General features: G+C 43.7%; 1 protein-coding gene across 4 annotated transcripts; it reads right to left on the minus strand.

The window, feature by feature from the left end:
• LOC125176790 (caspase-12-like) lies at positions 1 to 27,375 on the minus strand. 4 transcript variants are annotated; one of them, XR_007156390.1, is made up of 14 exons: positions 27,141 to 27,375; positions 25,988 to 26,237; positions 24,647 to 24,709; positions 24,336 to 24,488; positions 22,548 to 22,796; positions 21,205 to 21,267; positions 17,115 to 17,206; positions 16,531 to 16,704; positions 15,412 to 15,646; positions 14,864 to 15,010; positions 11,952 to 12,061; positions 11,442 to 11,561; positions 2,001 to 2,315; positions 1 to 485 (listed from the first exon to the last, which is right to left on the minus strand). XR_007156390.1 is itself a non-coding variant. In XM_047878640.1 (13 exons), exons 2-12 carry the CDS (start codon positions 26,193 to 26,195, stop codon positions 11,463 to 11,465), a joined length of 1,593 nt encoding a protein of 530 aa, XP_047734596.1. In that variant the 5' UTR covers positions 26,196 to 26,237; positions 27,141 to 27,375; the 3' UTR covers positions 1,874 to 2,315; positions 11,442 to 11,462. The 4 variants fall into 4 exon arrangements, 3 of the variants coding, with proteins under 3 accessions (XP_047734596.1, XP_047734595.1, XP_047734594.1); XM_047878640.1 differs by lacking the exon at positions 1 to 485 and having other exon boundaries at positions 1,874 to 2,315; XM_047878639.1 differs by lacking the exons at positions 1 to 485; positions 2,001 to 2,315 and adding an exon at positions 8,781 to 10,235.
• Positions 27,376 to 27,667: the final 292 nt, after the last annotated feature.

Raw genomic sequence — 27,667 nt, forward strand, 5'->3', positions numbered from 1 at the left:
AACATTCAGTGTAATATTAATTTCAGGTATGCAGATATCTGGATTTCTTTCCAAAGATACAAATGACACCTACTTTATACGTAAGACATGTTTTTGTGTTGAGTGTTGAAAGTCATGACTTGGGGTCATAGGTTGATTTGTTGTATTTCTGAAGACAAGTGCAATATAATGAAGCTGAGATCTTTATAACTGACTCTGCTATACTCGAAGAAGAAATGAGAACTTGACAATATTTCTGAGTTCTTCATGAGGTTACGTTATAGCTTCCATGTCTAAGATGACCCACTCCATGGGGGTATAATGTAGATCACCTCACTGTGTCAATCATAAGTCAGGAGAGTTTCCACATGTTATCAGCATGTCTTCTGGTGCAGGGTAGGTCTCAAGGTTCATCCAGTGGTCTGAGTGGAAACTCAATGTTTCAAGCTTTGCGTTGGGGAATCCATTCTGAAGGCATTTGCACATCTCTTTGTTCAGAAGATTTTCTTTTGTTCATATAGAATTGAAAAGAAGTGGGATGAATCTCTCAAATCACAGCTCTTTTTATTGTTGGAATCCTTATCAATATGTAACAGTCTTAAAAGAATCATGAGGACCACGTGCCTAATGTTTCTCATCTTCTGGCATGAAGATAAAACACGTGGAACTTGAGTCAAAAATGATATTTAAGCTCTAAGCTCTTATCTATACATGATCGTATTTCCCTCCCAACTAGAATAATCTCCAGTCTATCTCATATTGGTGAATCTGCGTAATTTGGGGGAACATATATATGAGTTGGGGATTTTTCTCATCTTGTAAATATTTGTGAGCATGAGTTCTGTTTCATATAGGTGCTGTGCATATGGGAATGAGGGGGGCCTGGTCCTCACTCCAATAGAGCGGATTCCAGCCACACTGGAAAATGCATCATTACCAATCATGACAATTTCACTGAAGGAAAAAACAAATCCACTAATTTTAATGCAAGTAGATAACAGGGTATCTAGTTTCGATCATGGGTCAGAGAAGCCTCTGTGAAGAAGTACCTCTCAAGATGATGGCTGATGGAGGCATGGACATTAGCCCTATAGACCGTGAAGGGTTATTTCAAGCAGAGGGAACTACATGGGAGTGTGTGAAGGCCCTGAGGTGAGCAGTCGCTTGGCAGAGTGCGGTTCAGAGAACACTAATGGCATCAAACGGAGTTAGAGGCATCAGGAGTGCCTGTTGAAGATTTTGCATTTAATCTAAGATCATCGAAGCTATCGCTAAAGAACTGATCAAAGGCAGGGGTGGGAGCGGGGATCTAATGCCACCAGGAGACACGGCCTCTAATAGCAGTTGAGCTTAGCCAGCCTCTCCGTCCTGTCACTTGCTGGCCTATGAGCTTATTGCCTCCAGCCTGATGAAATATGAGTCTCCAGGTTTCTCATGCTCAGGGGGCACCTTCTCTTCTGTCGTTTTCTTCAGATAGGGAAGAAGGTCAAAGCCCTCCTTTTCCAATTCTAAGGTTATTAGAAAATAGGAGTGTGTTTTTCCTGAAAATTGTCACGTCAGGCCAAAATTACACTGAGTTCCAGGAGAGGATTAAATGGTTCCTAGACTGAAAGCCGGGACAAATCACGGCCGAGTGGGAGGTGAGAGGGGTGTGCCTTCCTTCCCTAGCATCTCCGGGTGTGTGAGTGCAGGTGTGTGCATGCATGAACCTGTTTGTGTGTGCACATGTGTGTGTGTGTGTGCACCTTTGTGTGCATGCATGCACCTATGTGTGCGCATGTGTGCATGTGCACCTATGTGTACGTGTATGTGCGTGTGTTCACCTGTGTATGTGCCTGCATGTGTGTGTGTGCACCTCTGTATGTGCCTCCGTGCATGCACCTGTGTGTGTGTGCATGCGCATGCGTGTATGTACCTGTGTGTGTCTGCGTGCATGTGTGTGTGTGCAACTACGTGTGTGTGCCTGTGTGCACTAGTTTAGGAATTCCCATGTGTGTTCTATGGAAATGTCGGGTACTTACATATTTTCTCCGTATCTTCAAACTCCAAATCTTCGTTCAAAAGCCCCCTTTTAATAGCAGCATTTTTTCAACTTGCCTTCCTTCAGGAACTTAAACTCTCCAGTGAGTCCTGGGCTCCCATTTTCCTCCTTGGAAAGGAGGAAGGTCTTTCCTGTTACCAGTCTTTCAAACTCTGGTGGCTCACATGGACTGATATCAGTGGAGGCTTTCTTCTGCTAACTCTGATAAACACCAGTGGCTCCATTCTCTTGAGACGGGGAATTTTCTTCATTCTCTCCAACAGTAAAGGTTAAAGATGGATTTCCTCTCCAGTTACTTAAGGGCAAAAATACACGCTTAATTCAATCCAAGTGTATTAAATTTTCTCCCAAGAATACATGGTTTAGTCTCATAGATTGTATAAATTTATCTTATTAATTTGACTTTAACCTGATTTTGTAAATAACATCCTTGGCATTGTGCTGAGAAGCATTTGCCTCCTTCCCATGTCTTCTTCCAAGACAAAGGGCAACTCCATTAGCTGAGGATTTGTTACGTGTGGGCTTCCCTTAATGCAGTGGTAGCTGTCCGGTACACTAATTAACACGCTGTCCCAGAGGTCAGACAACAACAAGGCTTTCAGACCAAATTAAAATGACCAAACAGTGTGGCTTATTAAACTACTTAAAATACTGAGCAAGAAGCAAGAATGAAAAAAGTTAATACACTTAGCTAGAGCAAGAAGAGGGTAAAAGAACTCCCTGAGTCCTGGTGGTGACATTGTTCATAAACCCTGCCCCTCTTGCTGCGTCAGCCTTCACGACGGATGGTTTGGCCACGAGAATCAGAGTTGAGGTCAGAATGAGGGGGGACCGCGGAGGAAAATCTTTCCATCTATGGCGTGCCCCTACTCTACCCAAGAGTTGTAGGGCAAGTGTTCTTGGTGCAAGAGTTGGCCTGTTGAGCAGCCTCTGGTCTTATTTGTGTTTCTTGAGTAGAGCTTATGTGGGATCAGAATGGAACTCTATTGGCTGTCAACAAACTGTGGCCAACTTCAAAGTGGAAAAGTCCTTGTCTAAAGGCGGCATGATCACGATGTGGCTCTGTCCATCCCTTTGTATCTTTAAGCAGCATATTTTTGTTCTATTGCTTCTTCTACTTTTTCTATCTTGGACATCTCTTACATATTATTCACTTACTATCTATATTAAATCATATGAATTCTGTATCGCACAAGTTATTTCTTATTCATTATATACACTAAACCCCTCCTGTGAATTTTACCTATAACTCATATGTTTAATTCTGGCATATTTCCTGTCTGTGCTTAATATTTCTTATGAACTACATCCATCCTATTTGTTTTCCTGTCTTTTATAGCAGATTGAATATTCTCAGCCTTACAGAAAATCCCCATCACAGAATGCGATTAGCTGAGCCATCTAATTTGATTAGTGTCATAATCACCAAATCTATTCTTTCTATCCCCCACTGTTTCCCTTGACAATAAAGGAGAATTTGCATAATTTAAGGACATTAAGAGACACTGGTGGTAGTTCAGGTGGGCTGAAAGCACAGGCTGTTGAGAAATTGATAAACTTGAGTCAACAGATACAAGTGACCAATTTAAGTGGAGTTCACAGGAGAGAAAGGTAACAAGGGTAAGTCTCCAGTTTCTGTATCTATTATATGTATTATTTACTAGAAGCATGTACGAAGAATAGAAGAATAAATTAAGGAGTAGACTGAGGGGGGTGGGGGGGGCGATACTTTTTTTTTTAAACAAACTGAAGGCTTGTGGCAACCTCACATAGAGAAAATCTCCTGGCACCATTTTTCCGAGAGCATTTGCTGAGTCGATGTCTCTCGTGTCACCATGTCACCTTTTGGTGATGCTTACAACTTTTCAAAATTTTCATTATCATATTTGTTACAGTGATCTGTGATCAGTGATTCTGACTCACTAAAAGCTCCAATGGTGGTCAGCATTTTGTAGCAACAAAGTGTGTTTTAATTAAGGTATACACATTGCATTTTTTAGACATAATGCTACTGCACACTTAATAGACTATAGTATAGCATAAACATAATTTTTGTATGTACAAGGAGACCAGAAATTCATTTGATTGACTTTATTGTGATATTTGCTTTATTGCAATATTTGCTTTATTTAAATGATCTGGAACTGAAGCCACAGTGTCTCAGAGGTATTCCTGTAATGTATGCAAATTCAATTATGGAATTATGCTCCAAGGGAGATGGTGAGTTGGTAATTAGTTAAATATTAATGTGAAACTTAGAAGACCAATCTGTTGAGTATATACAGTGAGAATATTTCTACATATAGATGATATTATATATCATGAAATTTAATGATAGCATCTAGGAAAAGAATGCAGAAGGGAAGAGAAACTCAATGAATCATATTATAAGCATATATACTACATATTTATACTATACTATATGCAGGTCCCATTTTTAGTTTTTTATTGTGTCAACATAGCTAAGCTAGAGCTAAGTTTCTCAGAATTTCCTTCCATGCAAATTTTCAGTTAGCTTCCTGCACAGGGGATATTTTTCATGAAATTTGGAAGCAGCACCTATGTTCTTTTTAAACACAGAAGGTCAGCAAAGGACCCAACCACCTTACAGCTCAGGAATGCTACCACTCACATGCTTGGCTAGGGAAAAGAGTCAGGTCCAGCCAGAGTTTCTCCCTCAGCTTTTGCAACTCCTGGGTCATACTGATATGAACCACTTTTCTCTTTATTATTTTGTTGTGGTGGTAGTGGTGGTGGTGGTGATGGGAATACTACTGTAGCATCAAAAAAAGAGGAGCAAGGAGCATTGGGGTAGCTCATTCGGTTGAGCGTCTGACTTTGGCTCAGGTCATGATCTCACCACTTGCGAGTTTGAGCCCTGCTTCAGGCTCTGTGCTAACAGCTCAAAGCCTGGAGACTGCTTCGGATTCTCTGCCTCCCTGTCTCTCCCCTTCTCCCATTCACACTCTGTCTCTCTCTCACAAAAATAAATAAACATTAAAAAAATTTAAAAAAAAAAGAGAGAGAGAGAGAGAGAGAGGAGCAGAATAAACTTAACAGGCTACAGAGGACAGCACCAGGCACGATACTCTATGATACTGGGGCTGGAATTCTACAAATTCCAGTTTACTTTGGTCAGCCTACCTCCCATTAGGTTCTGCCAATAAGGAGCGAAGAAAGAGGTAAGAAAACATAAGGACAAGAGAAGAATTTACCTGTTTCTTGATCCCTGTCAGCAGTGACCCTTCCCTTAGTTTCAGGTTAGGGATTGTCCCATTACTCCCAGAACCTGCCTCGTCACACCCCCTGAAGGCAGTTGGTGGGGTCCTTTCTGCAAAGGTCTAGATACTGCCTCGTGGGACTCCCATGTCCAGGCTTTCACACACCAATGGCTACCCTACCAAGTCCCTCATCAGATGTCCACATCCTGATTTGGCAGCATTTTGGTTTTGATAACTTCAGCTCCTTCCATCAACACCCCTCAGTCTTAGAGCTGACTGGTAGATGCTTCCTGCAGATGCCACCTTCGTGGTCCCTTGGTATCCCATTTCCTCATTTTCAGACTTTGAACACTGTACTTAAAAATCTCTATGTTAAGTGTAATCTCTTAATCCATGTGGAGTTATGTCTCCTGTCTGCGTGGACCCTGTCTGACAAATACTGTCTCTCAAAACATGTGACTACATGGTGGAAGAGTACCCACTAGTTGGGAAAAAATTATCAAAGAAAATTTCTTGGAGGAGCTGGTACCTGAGCTGAATCTTCAGTGAGAAAATGTTTATGAGAATGTTTTACCAAGTTCTTAGCATAAATAAAACCATTCAGATGAATATTTCTTCTCAGGTTTGCTCATAGTGCCACTGTTATTGCTGTTTTTGTTCAGTATTATTATTATCATTATTATTAACACTACTATTACGAGGAATAATCAGGGTTTAGACAGTTGCGAGTGTTTTGGACGTGGGGTATGTGGTCGATCCAGGAAGGAAAAATGAGTGCACATAAAGGCACATAGAACGTGTACAGGTATGTGGCTCCTGACACGGCTCAGGTAGTTCAGTGGAAATGGGCTTCTGGAAGGAAAGGTTGAGGGGAATAAGAACACAACAGAGTTTGTGAACCGTGAGAACAGGTGTGCGTCCGGTTCTGCAGAAGATAAGGAAACAGCAAGGTGATGACTGACACTCCTTTCTGAGCAGTGTCTCTCCAATGGAGGTCTGCTTACTTTTTGGAAGACTCATGTGGATTTATGTTGACCAGGCATGGGTCTATGCACTATTTCAGATGACAGGTACAGGTCATTTGACGGGAATTGATGAGAGGGTATGGGGAGAACAGAATGGATTTGGTGATGAGGAGGTAGAATTGGCATCATTGGTGATTGATTTGCTATCGAAGGAGAAGCAGAAGGTAATTAACATGCAAAGTGAGGTTCTGGCAAGGACAAGTGTGTGCTTGGAAATGCCAGCCGTCGACACAATGGTTCTAGAAAGGGGAACAGGGTGGCGTGTGTTTTGGTCCGTTTGGGCTGCTTTAGTAAAATAGCACAGCCTGGGTGGCTTCTAAACAGCAGAAATCTACTTGGAAGTCTGAGATCGGGATGCCGGCACATTCAGGTGGAGCCCCAACAGAAGTCTCCTTGAGTCTTCAGATGTGGGAAGGGGCCGGGGAGCTCTCTGGAGCCTCTTTTATAAGGCGCTAATCCCATCCATGAGGGCCCCACCCCCTGACCTTAAACACCTCCCAAGGACCTTCTCATACCATCACACTGGGCGTTAAGATTTCAACATATGGGGGCACCTCGGTGGCTCTGTCAGTTAAGCATCCAACTCCTGATTTTGGCTCAGGTCGTGATCTCAGGGTGGTGAGACTGAGTCCTGTATTGAGCTCTGCACTGACAGCATGCAGCCTGCTTGGAATTCTCTCACTCCCTCTGTCTCTGCAACTCTCTCTCTCAGTAAACAAACAAACAAACATTCTTAGAAGATTCCAACCTATGAATGTTGTAGGGACACAAGCATTCAGACATAGCAGTGTGTTTTAGATATCTATTTACATAAGCTCCGTGTATGTAGTAAATACTTCTTTTTCGCCGTGACATTCTCAACAGCTCCTATTAAATCAGGCAGAGAACAATCATACAGACACTGTTTATGGAAGGTAAGATGTTTGTGAAGGAAAGAATGCATTTTGAATTTTTACCACACAAATAATAGATGTTCCCAAAGAAGTACCTAGACAAAAAGGAGTAGGTTTGATAAAATATGAAAAAAACTAATCCCCAACTAAACCAAAACCTAAGTTTTGTATCGCCGAGAAAAAAAGGTTGTATTGCGAAGCCATTTGGGAAAACATACTGTATATTTTATCTCCGTAGGTCCCCATCATGATGATTTTAGATGGATTCATTCATCTAGTTGAAACTTGAATGTCTGCTCTGCGCCAGGCACGGCTCTAAATTCTGTGAATACTGTCACAAAGGAAACAGAGTCACCACCCTCACGGTGCTTATATTCTCATGGAGTGAGATGAACATATAAATAGTAGACAAATTACATAGTGTGTCATAAGTAATCAGTACTGTGGAAAAATCAAGAAGGGTGAGGATGTTGGGAGTATCAGGGGCAGGAGAAGGCTGGCTGGGTCATTTAGACAATTGAGGACACTGATAAGGTCTTAACTTAGTGAAACCCCAGGAAGGGCAGTAGTAAGTCATGCAGTTATGGGGTGCAAGGGGTGATTGGTTTAGGCAAAGGGGTTAGCAGATTCTGAGATAAGAATGTGCCTTTCAGGTGAGAGGCACAGTCCCAGCTGGGCTGGAAGCCAGAGAGGTGGCCCAGTTAGTGGTTCCTGTGAGTTTCTGGTAGACCCGCCCCCCGCCCCCCCCCCCCCCCCCCCCCGTAGACCTGGTGGACAAGAGGAAGCACCAGTTAACATTTAACTTGTTTGCAGTGACCTATAAGCGTGGGAAGAGATGCTTAGCTGGTTTAGAAAGCAAACAAACATCAGAATAATTTTGACTTTGGGCCTGAGAAATTAACAAGATAGAGTACACATCGTGCTGATGCAGATATAGGAAAATGAGCCATAGTGCATTCAGCTCAGGGGGAGTGCACATTCAGACAATTTTTTGAGCTCTACCCTACATAGAAAATTCGAATTTTAATGCTTTTGACCCTGTCATTTTAGTTCTGAGAGTTTATTCCAATAGTATTATCAGAGAGCAACTTAGAGATATATTTAGGAGGAAAATTTTATTATAAAATTGCATAAGATAACACATTTGGAAATTACTGAACTTAATAAAATACATTCTAATCCATCCATTAAATTCAGTATTAGGCAGGGGCACCTAGGTGGCTCAGTCAGTTGGGCGTCTGACTTGGGCTCAGGTCATCTTCTCACAGTTCATGGTTTGAGCCCCGCGTCGGGCTCTGTGCTGACAGCTCAGAGCCTGGAGCCTGCTTCGGATTCTGTGTCTCCCCCTCTCTGGCCCTCCCCCACTCACACTGTCTCACTCCCTCTCTCAAAAATAAACATTAAGAGGGGCGCCTGGGTGGCGCAGTCGGTTAAGCGTCCGACTTCAGCCAGGTCACGATCTCGCGGTCCGGAAGTTCGAGCCCCGCGTCGGGCTCTGGGCTGATGGCTCAGAGCCTGGAGCCTGTTTCCGATTCTGTGTCTCCCTCTCTGTCTGCCCCTCCCCCGTTCATGCTCTGTCTCTCTCTGTCCCAAAAATAAATAAACGTTGAAAAAAAATAAATAAACATTAAGATTTTTTTTTTAATTCAGTATTAGGCAGCCATCAAATGTGGAAGCAATCTCGGGCAGAGACAGTCAAAGGGACCCAATATCTGCTTTTTCCCCATTTCTTAAGAGAAACTCCCAGGGTTTTTTTGCTAGGAATTTGACACATGGAATAAATACTTCATTTCTCAGCTTCTGCGCAGCTGTTACTTTGGACCCAGTGGTGGTTCTTGGTTTAGAGGAAGAGAAGACTTCCTGAAAGGGAGGGGGCCTGTGTCTGCTGGTTCTTCCTCTTTCTTGCTGACTAGGCTGCACTTTTTTTGACCTTAAGAGCTGTAGCTCCAACAGCTGGAGATGTGACCTTCCGAATATAAGGGGCTGAGTGAAAAGGGACAGGAAGGAGACTACCCAGCCCCCAGTCAGCCCTTGATCTCCTTCCCCCACCCTCTTAAGCTTAGGCTATGTATATTACTGATGCTTCACATCTCCCTTTAATCCTAGATGGTAATTTTGAATCAACACAAGTGCAGGTCATAGAGTATCTTACACAGTTAGCTTTCTAAATTCATCTGTGAGTTTGTGTATATAGAGAGAGAGGAAGTAAGACCACAGGATGGAAGAGAGAGAACATAAATCATTTCATGGAACTTGATTTTCACTTCCCTCTTTGTCACTTTCAGTTCTAAAGGGATATTTTTACATAATCTCCATGTTCTCAAGATTCAAACAAAATAAAGTTTTTTTTTGTTTTTGTTTTTGTTTTTTTAGTGATTATACACATTGGCTTTCATCTATAGTTTGAAAGTTAATGAGTATACAAATACAGATATGTATGGGTACTTTTTAAAAAAAATCAACATTTTGATAATAAAAAACATACTACTAAGAAATAAATTCACACTGGCCTTTGTGTATGTTTTTAGGAGAACTCATAAGTGAACTCAGGGACAAAGATTTTTCACATTCTAGGAATAAAAAAAAAATACTACTTGTAGTTCATTAAAAAATATTATCAAAATATCCTATGGCCAAGTTAGAAACGAGTCAAAATAAATGAGAATTCAGTCTATAATGTAAATGTCCCAAGTCAAATGTTAGTAATAGTCTTCCAAATGGAGAGTACGTGAATGATCCTTTATAACAGAGAAGAGTTTATCCTGAGAATATGATCTTTGCCTAATACCAGGACACCTATTAATGTAATCACTTATTCATTAAATATTTTTTAAATGTTTTTCTATACTTAAACTTTGTTTTGCAACAAAAATGTTTTACCCTTACAGTAACGTGAGAAAACAAACAAAATTTTTTAAAAATGTAGTAAGTACTAACTCAGCAACAATATGGCATTGATTTTCACTTGGCCTTGGTTGAAGGTGGGAATTTGGGAAGTTTCGTATAAAAATATTCACGAGCAGACATTGCCCTTTTAAAGTAGTAGGTTCGTCGAGTACATAATGGCCCAGTTTCCCTGGAAAAGTAGAGAGAAGGAAACATAAAGAAAGGGGTTATAGGAGGTAAGGCATAAGCAGAACTGATGCCTACCATGAGTTGTGCCTTCACAAAAGGGCTATGGGCCTGTCACCCCCAGAGGGGGAGGTCCGCACTAGGGTATCATTGCCTTGGTGCACACCCAGCAGCCTCCAACTGACACTGGTACAGGCAGTCCTCATCACAAACACAGGAGGAATGAAACTCAGCCAAACTGACTTCTCTGGGAGGACGCCTCACGCCAGCTGTATATGAACATCCAGGTTTTTTTGTGCAAGCTTCAGAACTAAATATCTTCCACTCAGTAGGTAGGTCCTTGAGAGACATTAAGACTGGAGGGAAACATTAGACTTATAATTTCTTATAATTTCGTATGAAACCAGGGTTTTCCCAAGGGTCATTAAGAACATGGGGACGATGGGAATGCAAGCTGGTGCAGCCACTCTGGAAAACAGTATGGAGGTTCCTCAAAAAATTAAAGATAGAACTACCCTATGACCCAGCAATTGCGCTACTAGGTATTTATCCAAGGGATACAGGTGTGCTGTTTCGAAGGGACACGTGCACCCCCATGTTTATAGTAGCACTGTCGACAATAGCCAAAGTATGGAAAGAGCCTAGATGTCCATCGGTGGATGAATGGATAAAGAAGATGTGGTGTATATGTAAACAATGGAGTATTACTTGGCAATCAAAAAGCATGAAATCTTGCCATTTGCAACTACATGGGATGGAACTGGAGGGTATTATGCTAAGTGACATTGGTCAGTCCGAGAAAGACAAATATCACATGACTTCACCCATATGAGGACTTTAAGAGACAAAACAGATGAACAGAAGGGAAAGGAAGCAAAAATAATATAAAACCAGGGAGGGGGACAAAGCATAAGAGACTCTTAAATATGATGAACAAACAGAGGGTTACTGGAGGGGGTGTGGGAGGGGGGATGGGCAAATGGGTAAGGGGGCATTAAGGACTCTACTCCTGAAATCATGGTTGCACTATATGCTAACTAATTTGGATGTAAATTAAAAAAAAATTAAGAATTATGTTGAAAAAAAAAAAGAACATGGGGACAGGACAGTACTACGCAGCTACACCCTGTCACTGTCCTCAATTCTGTCTGTATTTGACACACAGGCTCTGAGCAGGGAGCTCCCAAGTCCACTTCTTGGAAGCATTTACCTGAGATGCTGTGTATGAGTTTTAATTCCCAGGGAAGAGGTAGAAATATCGTGTCATGGAGAGTCTCTCAATCGTGGGCATCTGGGTAATTATATTTGGAGTCTCAAATGAATATTGAACCTAAGGCAGGAAAGAAAATCTTTAGATACTTCCTAAAAGGGAAATCTGGACTTCTCTCTCAGGAGTCACAGAATTTGTGGTATGTTTTAAGGCTGTGGCCAGGGGGGTATACACAGAAGAAACGTTTAGCTTTTCCTTGGCTATAGTACATCCATGCATGATAGAGTATCCTCAAGCATTTTCTGAATAAACAAGGCCATCAGAATCAGAGAAACTCACACTGGTTCCGTGCAATATTTCCCCAAAACCTCCTCTTTAAACAAACATGGAGTACAGGAAGGAATGCCAAGATGGCCTAAGAGCTTTCAGGATTCCCCACCCACCCACCCACCAAAAAAAATTGAGAATGGTTGCACAATGATGACATTGAAAAAAACAGAAGACCTGTACCTTTCGGAAAATCTCCTCCAAATGATGACAACAAGAATACATTTTGAAGTAGCGGATAAGATGGGAAATGAAGACAGAGCCATCTGTGTTCAGTCTCCAGGAAACGTTATCTGCAAATAAAAGGTATTAAAATACTGGGAGATGTGGCCTTTGTGTTGTGTGTGGAAGACTCTTAGAGTCAGAGCTTTTGGGCATAGTTTGATTTTAGTGCTTTGGAGGAGAGAGAAAGGCAAAGCTGGGACCTCCAGTGTCCCCAGGAGGCCCAGAGAAAACCGTCATGGACTCTCAGTCATCAACCCTATTCACGCTCTTAGAGCCAAAGTTACCTGCCTCGGACTGCAAGTAGTGGAAAAGAAACTAATTCCTGTCGTGCCATTCTGGACCTCCTCTTCATCTGTTCTGTTTTCTCCTGGAATATTTTGCTTGTTTTTTATCGTGAACATCTCTTGAGCTACTACTTTTCGTGACCATTGCAATGTGATCAAATCTCTCCCATCGTCAAAAAGCTAATAGTCTGACGGTCACTTTATCTGCAGCTCCCTTCCTGTTCCTTCCTCCTTTTAATGGTTTCATTCCTCAGGTTTGCCTCTCCCCACCGTCTTCACATCCTCCGAGCCCTAGCCCGCTCACCCGTCTGCTGTCTCCCCCCACCACCCTGACTTTACCAAGTCACTTTCCCCAAGGCCATTCATGGCCTCCACATCATTCAATCTCATGGTCACTCACTGGGTTTCACCTGATCTCTCTCATTCAAATCAGAAACTGGCCATAAGTCCAGTGGAGGCTTTCTTGGTCACACTGACCACACATACATACCCTTACTTTTCTTTCTTATGCCCTGATAGGAAACTTCCTGAGCCCAACTTGCAAATACTCTGCCTCCCAGCTTGACCTCTACCATCCACAAGCCTCAGCTTTGGGATCTCGTCTCCGTCTGTTCTCTGCTCCTGTATAATTTCATCCATTTTTAGACTACGAGATATAATTCTCAGCCACCACCTCCCGAATCCTGGTGCCATTCTCTTTTCGGAGGTACACAGCTTTGTAGCTCTCTCTGTTTCATCTGGAAATATGCCAAAGGCATCTCACACTTTCTGGCAGGATTCCCATTTTAATGAACGCACCATGACCATCCCTTGAGTCCTCTGTGTCATCCCTTCTTACTCACCTGCCACATCCTCCCAACACTGGGTCCTAGACATTTTATACACTAATTCCTTCTGGATTCAACAGCTGTGTCTTCCCGAGACTGCCGCTACCAGCCGTGGCCAGTAACCCTGCAGTAGCGTTTTAACCCGCCTCCTGTATTTCCTGCTGTACTGTAATCCATTCCCCACAGAATCCCCGGAGTAGTTATATAAAAATGATAATCTTACCATTTCATTGCTTAAGTTTCACCAAAACTTCCTGTTACTATTCATATAAAGTAATATTAGTAATAAAGTATGTAAACAGAAAAGACCAAATCCTTCCCGAACCTATGAGGCCCCAAACCGCATGACCCCTCCTCACCTCTCCAACCTCCCTCTCAGCACTGAGCCCCTGCTCTGTGCTCCAGATATACTGGCCCAGTTTTCCAGGCTCCTGTCTTTCCCAGGTCCTCTGTGCTTTTTCTGTCTGGAATGTTCCTCGCTTACCCTTGACATAGTTAACTCCTTCATCTTTCAACACGTTTTTCCTCAAAGCACTTAGCACAGTCAAGAGACAGTCAGTATCTACTTGTGAGACGTGGGTGTCTATTTTCCCGAGTGAACCTCTGCCTCTCTGCTCCGACCATATGCCCCATGAGGTTCGGTAAGCACATCTGCTTCACTTGTGGATCCTACACCCTGTGCTCACTCCACCTTAGCGGGTCGTTACGTGTGCAAAAATGAATGCAAGAACTTTACACGTTAGACTTCATCTCCTCAAGTAAGCTAAAGAGTCTCTTAGATACATACCAGCCCATATATGCCTTCTTAACTTCCTTTAATTGCTAAAAGTACAGAGCTCTTCTTTCAAATAAAGTTTTATTTAAACTCCAGTATGTAAAACAGAGAAGTAGGACTGTTCCAGGTATGGAGTGGGTGTTCCCTGCACAGCCTTCTCCTGTCAGACGACCCTCAGAGGGTCCTCCAGTCCCTTGCTGCTCATGTGTGGCCATGGGCGGACAGCACTAGCCTCACCACAGGGTGTTTTGAAAGGCACCGTCTCGCCACCCCCCCAGACCCACTGAATCAGAACCCTGCCTGTAATATCGTTCCAAAGGGATGTCTGTGCACATCACAGTTTGTAATCACTGCAGTAGAGGACTTATAACTGTGGCTTTGTAAACAAGATTCTTGAAATTGCCCTGGTTCTCTAAATCACCCCAATGTCGTGGGTGACTGTTAAATAGATTTTCTGCAGGTTTGACCACCATCAGCTCGGTATATCTTGTGTTTCTATCTCCTACTTTGTCTTTGCTGCCAAAGGAGGATTTTCAGTCTTGGCTGCATGATGCTGAAGTCAGGCATTTGGATATTAACTAATTTTTTTTTAGATTAGAGTCAAATAATAATGTAAGAGGTTCTGGAATGTGTGAAGAAAGTACTACAGTTTTACTGATTACCTGTTTAATTGCTAGCAGGTGATGAGGTGGACCAAATCATGTGCCATTGCTGTCTGAACAAACAAAAACAACTCTGATTTATAGTTAGACTATTGTAACACTGGCTCCTCATAAAACTCCGGTTTATTTTGAATGTTTCCTCCAAAATGAAGACTTCTAGCTTTCTAGTTATAAAAACCTCCGTATTTTAAATCTATTCTCTGCCTAAAATCTATCATGAAGGAAGAGATGTTTTTCAATCAGCAATCACATAGGATCACAGCCAGGCCTGTGATCTGGAAACTAACAGGAGATCGAGAAGCTTCTCTCTGAAGTCACTTACGTGGAGTCGAAGATTTGAAAGCGATGAAGTCCTTCTCCACATGGGTCTTTTGTACGGCATCACTGAAGATGTAGGGTGCTGAGGGCTGGTTTTCCGGCCATGCACAGGCTTCGCCCACATCTGTCACCCAGACGGCCCCGTTGCCTTCTGGGAGAGACACGCTTGTCTTACAAAAGATGTTACAGACCCAGACACACAAAATGTCTCTTAACCCTTATACCTTTACTTCAATACATTTCCATCTGGAATTTATTAAGAATGCCAGTATCTTCCTGATAGAAAAACTGCCTCACTGACTGGAAACTACACAGAGGCCACTTAAGTTTAGTAGAACCTAGTCCCAGATGATCGGGACACGTGCTGTTATTCTAGCGTACCTAACACTTGTTCAACGACGATACAGGCTTCGTATCTTTCTGGAGCAGACCAAAGTGCCGTTCTACAGTGTGGTTTCTCTCCCTCAGCCCTGGGAAGGCGAAGGCTGGACACCATGCTAATCACAGAAAAAAGTGGACGGCCACCCCCTGCGTCCCCCAGCTCCAACTCACTGCCTCGGCAGGCCTGCATGATGATGACCTTCGGTTTGTCTTTTAGGTTCCTGCAGTTGCGATTGTTGAAAATCTGGAAGATGGTGTCGTCGTGAAGGACATCTGGCTCTTCCTCCCTGTGCTTTGTCCCACAGATCCCGTCCAGGATGCCGTGTGACATGAACACCAGGAACGTGCTGTCTGAGAAGCGGTGCTCTGGGCGGGCGGCAAAGTGCTTCAGCTCGACCTTCATTTCCTGAAAGAGTTTCCAGACTTACCACCTGGGAGCTGTCTGTGTCTACTTTGTGCTCACACAGTACATGGACTTTACACGCACACACTCAAGAGGGAGAGAGAGACAGCAGAAATGGAGTGATCAGACGATTTGGACAGAGTGGAATTGTACGAGAAATTACGTTCTGACATACAGCCAGAAAGCTGGATGTATAGAATGGAAAAGCAGGGTTTTTCATACAGCGTGTAGCCCGGTGGTGTTCAGTAGATCCTTAGACTGAGGGAGACGCTAGGAGGTGGAGTACAGGGAGGGACATGTGAGGTGACGGGTCTCCTGCCAAAGGCTTTGCTTTTCACAACCGTGTTACAGGCTGCATTTGCCCTGAGTTTTCATTAAACAAAGAGTGAGACAGAGACAGAGATGGAGGGACTGTTTCCACTAGTGTAGAGACGTGAACAGATTCCTTGCTAGGTTTAAAATGGTTTGTCTAAAGCCTCCCGTGGTATTTTTTTGGACAAAGCCAGAATCACAACTTCTTCTGTGTATGTATGTGTGCAAAACTTGTTTTGTTTTGTTTTTTAACCGCCTACTTGGCTTCACATTCAGACACACGATACTGAAATTATAAAGGCCTCAGAGTGGTGTCTCACATAGACTATCAAGTGATGGGTGTCTCCCAAACTGAGAGCATTAGCAAGAGCCAGCCTGTTTAGTGAACTACTGCCATCTAGGTCTTGGCCTTCAGAGTGTACGTTGGGAGAGGCTGGGGTGCAGGATGCCTATTCTAGAGAAATGCAGTTTCTGTAACGTGCGCTCCGTTCTGACAGCCGCCAAGGAAGAAGTCCAGGAAGGAGATGAAAGGAGGGACACTCATCCCAACTCATCCCACTCTCTGGGGCCATTACCTGAGCGGTGAGATTTTCCTTTATAACCACTGAATATCCAAGGTTCTCCAGCAGATCTCGCATCCCCGAAATGTCATTTTCACAGCCTTCTCGCTCAGAAAGATAATCGAATGTTCTATTGCAAATGATGAGAGCCAGGCGCATTCGGCTCTTCTTCTCCATCACTGGATAGATCTGCAGTTAACCGACACAGAGTGAGTTGCACCCAGCCTCCCACTTTTGCCTCCAAATCCTATGCAAAATAGGCCCTTACAATTAGAGATTGGATGGCTGGAGGACTTGGGGATGGAACTAGGGATTCATGAACAAAGCACCAGACTGAAAACGTGTAGTAGTTCTGAGTACACACTCCGGAAACCTTGCTTCGGTTCACTGGTGGCGAGGAGTTTAAAGTTTGTTCGAGGACGGGATGAAACAGACAGGAAATCTGATGTAAGGGCCCCTTAATTAGATAACATGATTGAATAGCATCCTGTGCCTTTGGGGCTGATCCTAAGGCATCTGTAGCAAGAACTGAAATTTCCAGTGAGTTCCATGTTGTTTGAGTGGACAACCTTGTGTGCCCCTATTCCAAAGTATATTACCTCATGTGCCATTATTGTCTTTGGTTCCTTAAAATGGATACAAGGACAAAGCTTCAGCACATTGATTTGGGAAGCCTGGGTTACCTGAAAAACTACAAGAGAAAAAATTACTCATTAAGGAGTAGCACCCACTGTCTGGCAGTCACGAGGATCTTTTCACCGGGCTCTCATTCTTAGGAAATGCTCACCGCCATCCCTTCAAAAGGCTTAATAAAACAACAACAAAAAAATCATTTTGTATTACAAATGACAAAAAGAGAAATCTTCATACTACCATCTTTCTTTCTGCTTCTTACCCCCACGGACAACTTTTGTTTTTGTCAGTGGTCATGGCATTGAGTAACCTTTCAATCCCCATGTGTTAGTCTCACACAGACACAGTACCTAAGATTTGGAAGGAAGCCTAATGTTCATGTGGCCTGGTCAAGTGATTATTCAGTTATTTAACTCCACTAAAATATCCCTACTGTGCACATTATTACCACCAGTGCAGTGTCTCCACTAACAGAGACCCTGCAGAATTCTAAAGCATTTTGACCAATTCTGAGGATCCTGGAGTGTGAGCTTTCAAAGCACTGATGTATATAGTTCCTGCATTGGAACCATCGAGACAAATGTCTCCTTCCTTTTCCCATGAAAGCTCACTAATACTTCTATGGCTTCTCTCCTCGTGTTTCAATCACTTTATGTAAATGTGCCCCTAAAAACTATGATAATAATAGCTCTTAATTGTGCTTGCTGTATGGTAGGCTTCATTAGGACAGGGAAGATGTGTTTAATCTCTGTATTTCCTATGCCTAGAATGATTATCTGGCACAGATGAAGAGCCTACAACCACTTATTAAGGAGTAGTTGCCTTCCAATACTTGAAAATAGCTACCAGGCATCTTTCCCTTTTCTTGTTGCAGTTTTCCCGTAGGGAAACAAGCCTTCCGGTCCTTGCAGTATTGCTGGGTAAGAACAGTTTCATCTTCCGAACCAACGGGTCTGTTCGTTTTCCCGCATGTCTGCCCACCTTCTGTCCTTCCCCTCCTGTGACAAAGGACGGCACATTCTTCCTCCTGGCTGAGGGTAGAGACTGTACTTATGTTCCCCCTCGATTTCCTCTCACCTGCGAGAACTGTACTCGGGTGATTCCTCGTCCCCGTCTTCTGCATCATCGGTACCCCTTCTTGCCCCTGCTGTGCTCTCCCTGCTGGCGTATCACATGCCTTGATATCCCTTTATCTGTTACGCACTCTGCCCCTGCACTTAGTGTCCCATCCAGCTATTGTGTTTCCCCGCTCTGCTTCTCAGTACAATTCGTTAAAGGTGGCATCTCTTTTCACTATTTTCATCTCTCATTCTCTTTTCTTCATGCGGTAGACACTGACTGTCATTTTCAACACTTAAATGCTTGAGATTGAGGTCACCACTGGCCATCTGTTGCTTCTTGAGCATTCAAACGTGGTCGAGCACACCTTCCTCCTTGAGCAGGGTTCTCCAGGCTTCAGAGGCTCTGCGTGCGGTAACCGTCCTCTCTCAAGCTGGATGCCCTTCGCCAGCCTTGCGCTTCCTCCACGCCTCCCAGAGTTGGGTCTTTCTACATTGAATCCTCTAAGATGTTCTGTCAGCATCTCTCCCCAGGTGGCCTCTTCCAGACACATCATCCTAAATACTGTCTACATGCTGCTGAATCCTGAGATTTACTCCCGTGCCTGGTCCCCCTGTGAACAACGCGGCTGAATCTACCTGTGTATTCAACATGTACCCTTGGGTGTGATCCAGGCAACAAAGTAAATGTGTAGAGAGAAGGACTCCTGATATTCGCCCACTCCTACAAATAGGTTTTTCCTCAGATTTCTCTCTACTACAAGTTTTTTGCTATCTCAGTTCCTCACACCCTTCCCCTAGTTGCCTACCCAAAACACAGAATCATCCTTGGTTCCTCCTCTTCCTTATTTAGCCCACAGCCAGTCCAGGATAGTTTTTGTTGACTCTCCATCCCAGAGAGCTCCAGATTTGACTACCTGAGATCTTCCCTACCATGACACCAGCCGAAAGCTATGATCTCTTAACTGAAACATTTGAACACATTTGACCTTTCTGATGCTATGCTGGTTTATCACTCCTCCACCTAAAAACTTCTGAGGGCCTTTCTATTGCAGATACAATCCCGATACTTTCCCACTTCCTAAAAGGCTCTAAACAGTATGGTAGCTCCAAGCTGAGACCGTCACAGCTCCTTCTACCACGTCCCTCCTAATCTCCTACTCTCCCATCAGATTGATCTTGGGACACGGCAAGACCGTTTCTGACTGAGAGCTCTTGGGATTGTTTCCTCCTTCCCTGCAAGGCCTTGGCCTCGGAGTATGACACATTGTCCCGAGTATCACGTCAGATGAGTTCTCGTAGCTCTTCATCCTGGCCCACATGCCTCGCCTCTTTCTCTTCTCCATCCCCCGAATTACGCTTATATTTTGGTCATTCTTACTATACAAATACCTTACTGCACTGTAAACTCCATAAAAGCAGGATCTTTATTTATCTTGCTTCCTGCTATAAACACAGTGATTAGAACAGCATATATAGGTTTTTAGCTAATATATGCATATATACATACAGATATATGAATAGATAAGACAGTGAATAAAGATGGCGAAATGTTTATGCCTTTGTAAGCTTGTCCAGAACTCCTGAAAACATGCTAATCAAAACACAACAGCGCTATCACTCCTTTCTAGACGCTACGATTCTCGAATGTGGTTCAGTAACTCATGAGTTTCTTTAGTGATCACACGGTATATGTGACCAGTCTTGTTGTGCTTTTCTTAACGTGTTTCTTTTCCCTTTTTTATTTTATTTTTTTACATTTTAATTTATTTTTGAGAGAGAGAGAGAGAGAGCAAATGGGGAAGAGGCAGAGAGACAGGAAGACACAGAATCTGAAGCAGGCTCCAGGCTCTGAGCCATCAGCACAGAGCCCCATGTGGGGCTCAAACCCACAAACTGTGAGATCATGACCTGAGCCAAAGTAGGACACTTAACCGACTGAGCCACCCAGGGGCCCCTTAGCGTGTTTATCTTAACCACATCCTTGTTCTATTTGCAGTTGTTAGTTGATCTCTCTTTGGTGTTTTATTTATCTTTATAGATGTTATTAATCAATCTCATTTAAAAATAGGAGTCTCAGAAAAGTTGAGGGAATTCCACCGGGGAATGTGGTTAGTCAGGGGCAATGATGGGCTCAGTGCAGAGATGGCTTGTGTTTTATTCCAGCTCTCTTTCTGTTGCCCAGTAGGGGCCTCTCTGTCTGCCTCAGCTCATCTAGTGTCACCACGTGGCCATGACGCTGCCTGTCCTAGGAGAACCCATGCCTACGACCCCCAGCCTTCTCCCCCAATTCATGATCTTCACTTTCACTTCCAGATTCTCAGAAGTGGAGAGCAGGGATGTAAGTGTTGACCTTGCTTGTGACCTGGGGGTTGTGAGGAAGTCAGAAATAACCCAGAGTTTCTGGGGCACCTGGGTGGCTCAGTTGGTTGAGCGTCCAACTTCGGCTCAGGTCATGATCTTGCAGTTTGTGGGTTTGAGCCCTGCGTTGGGTTCTGTGCTGACAGCTCAGAGCCTGGAGCCTGCTTCCGATTCTGTGCCTCCCTCTCTCTCTCCCCTTTCCCTGCTTGTGCTCTGATTCTCTGTCTCTCTCAAAATAAATGAACTTTAAAAATTTTTTTTTAAATAAATAAATAACCCAGAGTTTCGGAACCGATCTCAGTGGTCTTTCCCCTGTGACATAGGGCCTCTGTAATGTAGGGCCTTATCCTGAGTGAGCTTTGAGGGTTTCCAAGAGCCATTTGGTTTGGTGGCTTCCACTATAGGGAGAGCCAATGCCTGGGCTGACAGCATTTTTCTTTTTCTTCACTTTGTTCACATTTACTTCAGATTCCAAAGTGGAATGAAGAAGAAGTTAAATATCAATGTTCTTCTCTGTAGATTATTTGCAGAGATGGTTACTGAAAACTCAGGTTTCCTAGCTCCTTATTGCAGTGTCTGTGGACACCTCTAGAGGTCTGAAGGTTTTCATTGTGGTGTGAGATTTGAAGGCACTTACCTGTTGAGGAAGAAAATGACTTGATTTTGCCAGATTCATCCTTCTCATTTTCATCAAGAATTTCTGAAATAATCGAAAAGAAGATTTGTTAGCAGACCTAAGTTTCTAGAACCTCCATACTTGAAACTCTTTCCCTCACGCTCACAAGTAAATGACTCTGTTCAGCGTGCGCCTTCCCTATGAAGCATGGGAATTTGGCTCGTTTTCTAAGCTTCAGCTTTGCTTCCTAAGGCCTGTGACTTTATGCCAAGTGAAGGAGGAGGCAGAGGTTCCGTGAAACAACGAAGGGCTCATTATGCTCCTGCTCATGTGATTTCAGGAATAATCAAATTCCTTAATCACAGTTTTCTGCAATAGCATTTTTCGTTCTGAGGAAGGAAAGTGCGCATCTCTGTAAAGTTAGTCTTTGAGTAATGACAGAATAATCCCAGAAGGATGTTGCAGGCTTTGAGAATATCCTCATGTGTATATTATAGAGAGGGACAGCAAACTGTGGCCTGCAGGCCAAACTCCCTCCACACCAGTGTTGGCCAATAAAGCTTTATTGGAACATACTCACGCTCACTTTGTACTTATTGTCTGTTGCTAATTTTATGCCACAGCATCAGATTGGAGTTACTGTGACAGAGAACGTTTGGTCGTAAATGCTTAAAATGGTGACGCTTGACCCTTCATAGGAAAAGTGTGCCTCCCACGCTTCAAAGACATATTGATGCGCCACGGCCCCTTATGTTCCCTCTGTACTCCTTTAACAAGGACAGATCTAGGTGCTCAGAGATTTATGCCTTGGGCTAAGCCACACATGAGCAGACGATGGTGGATTTTTTGTTTCTATGGAACATTTCACATCTGGGAATAGGTCTCCAGTCCACAGCGTATGGCCAGTGTCCCACAGACTGGCTAAAGGCTGTCCCAGAATTTCCTAGAGCCCGAGCACCATTTACGCATTGAACAGACGTTAACTCAGCACCCATTATGTGTCAGGGCTCGTTTCCAGGAGCTCGGGCTACCTTGTGGACGAAGCCAACACAGATCTATGCCTCATGGAGTTTATGTGTTAGCGGGAGAGACACGGCACAGTGACTGAGAGAGGTTATGGAATGATTGAAGGTGACAGATGCTGAAGAGAAAAGAAAAGGTGCAGCAGTGTAAAGTGATTGCAGATGCTGGCAGAGGGTCTGGGGTGGACTGGGACATTTTACAGTCTTAAGTACGATAGGCAGAGAGGGGACTAGACATGTGGATAGTTGATTCTCCACTTGCAAATAGAAATAAGAACACAGAGACTGCATAAGGAGAGCAGATACCAATGAGTTACCTGTCCTTTGACTTCAGATACTCACTTATAGTCGCCTCGCTCTTGGAACTGAAGAAATGGTTTTTTAGCATTTTGCCCACCATTTGAGTTTTCTCAGTGAGATCACCAACTAGGCCTTCAGTCTTATCCACAATGACATTCACTGTTTCCCCTAGTGTTTGTATCTCTCGTTCTTTTAACACCTTCTTTTCCTTCAGGTCCGCAAAAAAGGTACCAAGCATGCCATGGGCAATCCCCTTTTTGTCATTGACCAGATCTTGGGGTGATTTCTTGTCTGTGAGAACAATAAGATTTTAAGTATGGAAAGGACTTTGGATGTCTGATTCTAGGCCCATGGGTCTCAAATTTTAAAATGCAAAAGTATCTGAGAGCTTGTTAAGCAGAGCTCCTGGAGCTCATTCCTAGAAATCTGATTTGGTAGATCAAGGTAGAGTTTATTATTTTTATTTCTGTCTGTTTTTGTCAACTCTCTGTCCAAAGGTGCTCCAGATTTGACCATGTGACAACTTCCCTACTATGGCAACACCAGCCGAAAGCTATGATCTCTTAACTGAAACATTTGAACACATCTGACCTTTCTGATGCTATGCTGGTTTATCACTCCTCCACCTAAAAACTTCTGAGGGCCTTTCTATTGCAGATACAATCCCGATACTTTCCCACTTCCTAAAAGGCTCTAAACAGTATGGTAGCTCCAAGCTGAGACCGTCACAGCTCCTTCTACCACGTCCCTCCTAATCTCCTACTCTCCCATCAGATTGATCTTGGGACACGGCAAGACCGTTTCTGACTGAGAGCTCTTGGGATTGTTTCCTCCTTCCCTGCAAGGCCTTGGCCTCGGAGTATGACACATTGTCCCGAATATCACATCAGATGAGTTCTCGTAGCTCTTCATCCTGGCCCACATGCCTCGCCTCTTTCTCTTCTCCATCCCCCGAATTACGCTTATATTTTGGTCATTCTTACTATATAAATACCTTCACTGCACTGTAAACTCCATAAAAGCAGGATCTTTATTTATCTCGCTTCCTGCTATAAACACAGTGATTAGAACAGCATATGTAGGTTTTTAGCTAATACATGCATATATACGTATGGATATATGAATAGATAAGACAGTGAATAAAGATGGCGAAATGTTTATGCCTTTGTAATCTTGTCCAGAACTCCTGAAAACATGCTAATCAAAACACAACAGCGCTATCACTCCTTTCTAGACACTACGATTCTCGAATGTGGTTCAGTAACTCATGAGTTTCTTCAGTGATCACACGGTATGTGTGACAGGTCCTGTTGTGCTTTTTTTTAACGTGTCTTTCTTAACCACTTCCTTCTTCTGTTTGTGCAGTTGTTAGTTGATCTCTCTTTGATGTTTTATGCATCTTTATAGATGTTATTAATCTCCTTTAAAAATGTGAGACTCAGAAAAAAAAAATGAGTCTCAGAAAAGTTAAGATAATTCTACCTGGGAACGTGGTTAGTCAGCGGCAGTGATGGGCACAGTGCAGAGATGGCTTGTGTTTTATTCCAGCTCTCTTTCTGTTGCCCAGTAGGGGCCTCTCTGTCTGCCTCAGCTCATGTAGTGTCACCACATGTCCATGGTGCTGCCTCTCGTAGGAGAACCTATGCCTACGACCCCCAGTTCTCCCCCAGTTCATGATCTTCACCTTCACTTCCCGATTCTCAGAAGATGGAGAGCAGGGATATAAGTGTTGACCTTCCTTGTGACCGGGGGGGAAAGTGAGGAAGTTAGAAATTACCCAGAGTTTCTGAACCTATCTCAGTGGTCTTTCCCCTGTACTGTAGGCCTTACCCTCAGTGAAGTTTGAGGGTTCACATGAGCCAGCAGGTTTGGTGTCTTCTACTATCGGGGGATCCATTTCCTGGGATGACTCAGCATTTTCCTCTTCTTCACTTTCTTCATTTTCTTCACTTTCTTCATTTTCTTCACTTTCATCTTCATATTCTGGAGTAGAATGAATGACAAGTTAAATATCCTTGCTCTTCTCTGTAGATTATTTGCAGAGATGGTAACTGAAAACTCAGGTTTCCTAGCTCTTTACTGCAGGGCCTGAGGACACCTCTAGAAGTTTTTGTCGTCACATGAGATTTGAGGGCACTTACCTGTCGAAGAGGAATATGACCCGCTGTTGTCAGAGTCATAATTCTCAATTTCATCAAGAATTTCTGAAATAATCGAAAAGAAGATTTGTTAGCAGACCTAAGTTTCTAGAACCTCCATACTTGAAACTCTTTCCCTCACGCTCACAAGTAAATGACTCTGTTCAGCGTGCGCCTTCCCTATGAAGCATGGGAATTTGGCTCGTTTTCTAAGCTTCAGCTTTGCTTCTTAAGGCCTGTGACTTTATGCCAAGTGAAGGAGGAGGCAGAGGTTCCGTGAAACAACGAAGGGCTCATTATGCTCCTGCTCATGTGATTTCAGGAATAATCAAATTCCTTAATCACAGTTTTCTGCAATAGCATTTTTCGTTCTGAGGAAGGAAAGTGCGCATCTCTGTAAAGTTAGTCTTTGAGTAACGACAGAATAATCCCAGAAGGATGTTGCAGGCTTTGAGAATATCCTCATGTGTATATTATAGAGAGGGACAGCAAACTGTGGCCTGCAGGCCAAACTCCCTCCACACCAGTGTTGGCCAATAAAGCTTTATTGGAACATACTCACGCTCACTTTGTACTTATTGTCTGTTGCTAATTTTATGCCACAGCATCAGATTGGAGTTACTGTGACAGAGAACGTTTGGTCGTAAATGCTTAAAATGGTGACGCTTGACCCTTCATAGGAAAAGTGTGCCTCCCACGCTTCAAAGACATATTGATGCGCCACGGCCCCTTATGTTCCCTCTGTACTCCTTTAACAAGGACAGATCTAGGTGCTCAGAGATTTATGCCTTGGGCTAAGCCACACGTGAGCAGACGATGGTGGATTTTTTGTTTCTATGGAACATTTCACATCTGGGAATAGGTCTCCAGTCCACAGCGTATGGCCAGTGTCCCACAGACTGGCTAAAGGCTGTCCCAGAATTTCCTAGAGCCCGAGCACCATTTACGCATTGAACAGACGTTAACTCAGCACCCATTATGTGTCAGGGCTCGTTTCCAGGAGCTCGGGCTACCTTGTGGACGAAGCCGACACAGATCTATGCCTCATGGAGTTTATGTGTTAGCGGGGGAGACACGGCACAGTGACTGAGAGAGGTTATGGAATGATTGAAGGTGACAGATGCTGAAGAGAAAAGAAAAGGTGCAGCAGTGTAAAGTGATTGCAGATGCTGGCAGAGGGTCTGGGGCGGACCGGGACATTTTACAGTCTTAAGTACGATAGGCGGAGAGGGGACTAGACATGTGGGTAGTTGATTCTCCACTTGCAAATAGAGATAACACAGAAACAGCATAAGGAGCGCAGGTAACCAATGAGTTACCCGTCCTTTGACCCGAGATACTCACCTAAAGCCAGCTCGCCTTTGGGACCGAAGATACTTTTCACTAACATTTTTCCTACTATTCCCGATTTCTCATTGAGACCATCAATCAGGCCTTCAGTCTTATCCACGATGAGGTCCACTCTTTTCCCTAATGCACGTAACTCTTGCTTTGTTAACACCTTCTTTCCCTTCAAGTCCTCAATAAAGTCGTTCACCCTATTGCCGGCCATCCCCGTTTTGTCGTAGGGCCGGACCTTGGGGTGATGTCTTGTCTGTGAGAACAATAGGGTTTTAGGTATGGACAGACTTTAGATATTGGATTCTAGGCCCATGGGTCTCAAATTTTAACATGCAAAAGAATCTGGGAGCTCGGTAAATAGAACTTCCTCATTCCCAGAAATCTCATCTCCGTGATCAGGGTGGAGTGTGTTATTTTCATTTCTCCCAACGTCTCAGATCATGGCAAATCTCCTTGCCCAACGACCACACTTAGAGTAGCACCAGTCGCCTTCAAGATTCTGCTCTTTTACAGGTGGAGAAAGTGAGGCTCACAGAGAGAAAGCAGCCTCACTAACTAGCTTGGTGATGGCTGACTCAGTTCTATCTCGGTGTCACCTATGATCTCTTTACTTCCTGTCACTTTTATCACTACTCATTTAAAAACCTGCCATCATCAATAGTGTACCAGTAAAGCACGGACATATTAGCATCTAGGAAAGGACCCCTGTGTGTGTTCTGAGGAAGGGCTGCAGGGTGACTCTGGCCTCAGAGACTGAAAGAACAGTGTGGCTGGTTTGGTCCCTGCTGTTCATGAGAGGTCACACGGGGAGCAGAAGCATGGAGGAAATGAAATGCCCCATGGACGGCCCCTCACCCTGCTGAGGACACTCGTAAAACGGGTAAGAACTCTGAGTGTGAGTTCACAGTAAGGGCTAAAATCGCAGCAAAGTGTTAAGAAGATAGCTCCAGATTTTTTACATCTCCTTCCTTTTCCTAGAAGGTCTAACTTCTTGCCTAAAATACTTCGTCTGCTCGAGTACCTGCCACCGTGCCCTGAGCCCCAGTCCCTTACGTCCCCAGGGTACCTCGCGAGTCCCCCTTGTCTCCCCCACTCCTCGTCCTCCTGTAATTCCCTCAAACACGGCCATAAAGGATGGAAAACTGGAGCCACTCACCGGCTGTTGCTGCTGAGGCTCTCTGGGCAGGAAAAGGAGTGAAAATGAAAGCAGCCTTCTGTCTCTGCTCTTAGTGGATTGGCTGCTATTACCTAAATCTAAACGGGAAACTACAGCTTTTCAGGTTCCTTTGTCTTTGCAAAGAAAGAATTTGACCCGTCTTCTGATCTATACCTTATTTCCTTTGAAAAACAGGAAGCAAAACCTGACTTTTCTTTCTTCTGTCTCACAGTTGCTGTGTTACGTGTTGCAGTGTATTTTTGACACAGTTAATAAGTCAAATAGACCCTCGTTTGTCTCAGTGCCATCTGTCAGCCACCCAATGGCAGAGAGGCCTCACTGGACGGAGGTCCGCTCAACCCCTGAATGACGTGTGAGTTTGCGAGGTTTAACTGGAGCTGGAAAGTGACACACAGAGGTACTCCCTGTCACTGTTTTTAAAAACCCAGATAAGCGATCTTTTTTCTTCTCTTGTTCCTCATCTGCCCGCTTGTCAGTTCTGGGGAAAATGTGTATATTTCTCTTGG

This window comes from Prionailurus viverrinus, chromosome D1 (genome assembly GCF_022837055.1).
Source record: "Prionailurus viverrinus isolate Anna chromosome D1, UM_Priviv_1.0, whole genome shotgun sequence".
In the NCBI taxonomy this organism is placed as follows: domain Eukaryota; kingdom Metazoa; phylum Chordata; class Mammalia; order Carnivora; family Felidae; genus Prionailurus; species Prionailurus viverrinus.

Excerpts from the sequence above, each read along its gene's own strand:
- LOC125176790 (XM_047878640.1), bottom strand. The coding sequence starts at position 26,195 with ATGGCCGGCAATAGGGTGAACGACTTTATTGAGGACTTGAAGGGAAAG. Across the intron at positions 22,797-24,335 it reads ACCCTCAAACTTCACTGAGG|ACAAGAAATCACCCCAAGAT; the intron begins GTAAGGCCTACA and ends TTGTTCTCACAG. Across the intron at positions 17,207-21,204 it reads GTCATTTTCTTCCTCAACAG|TTTTTCAGGTAACCCAGGCT; the intron begins GTAAGTGCCTTC and ends TTTCTCTTGTAG.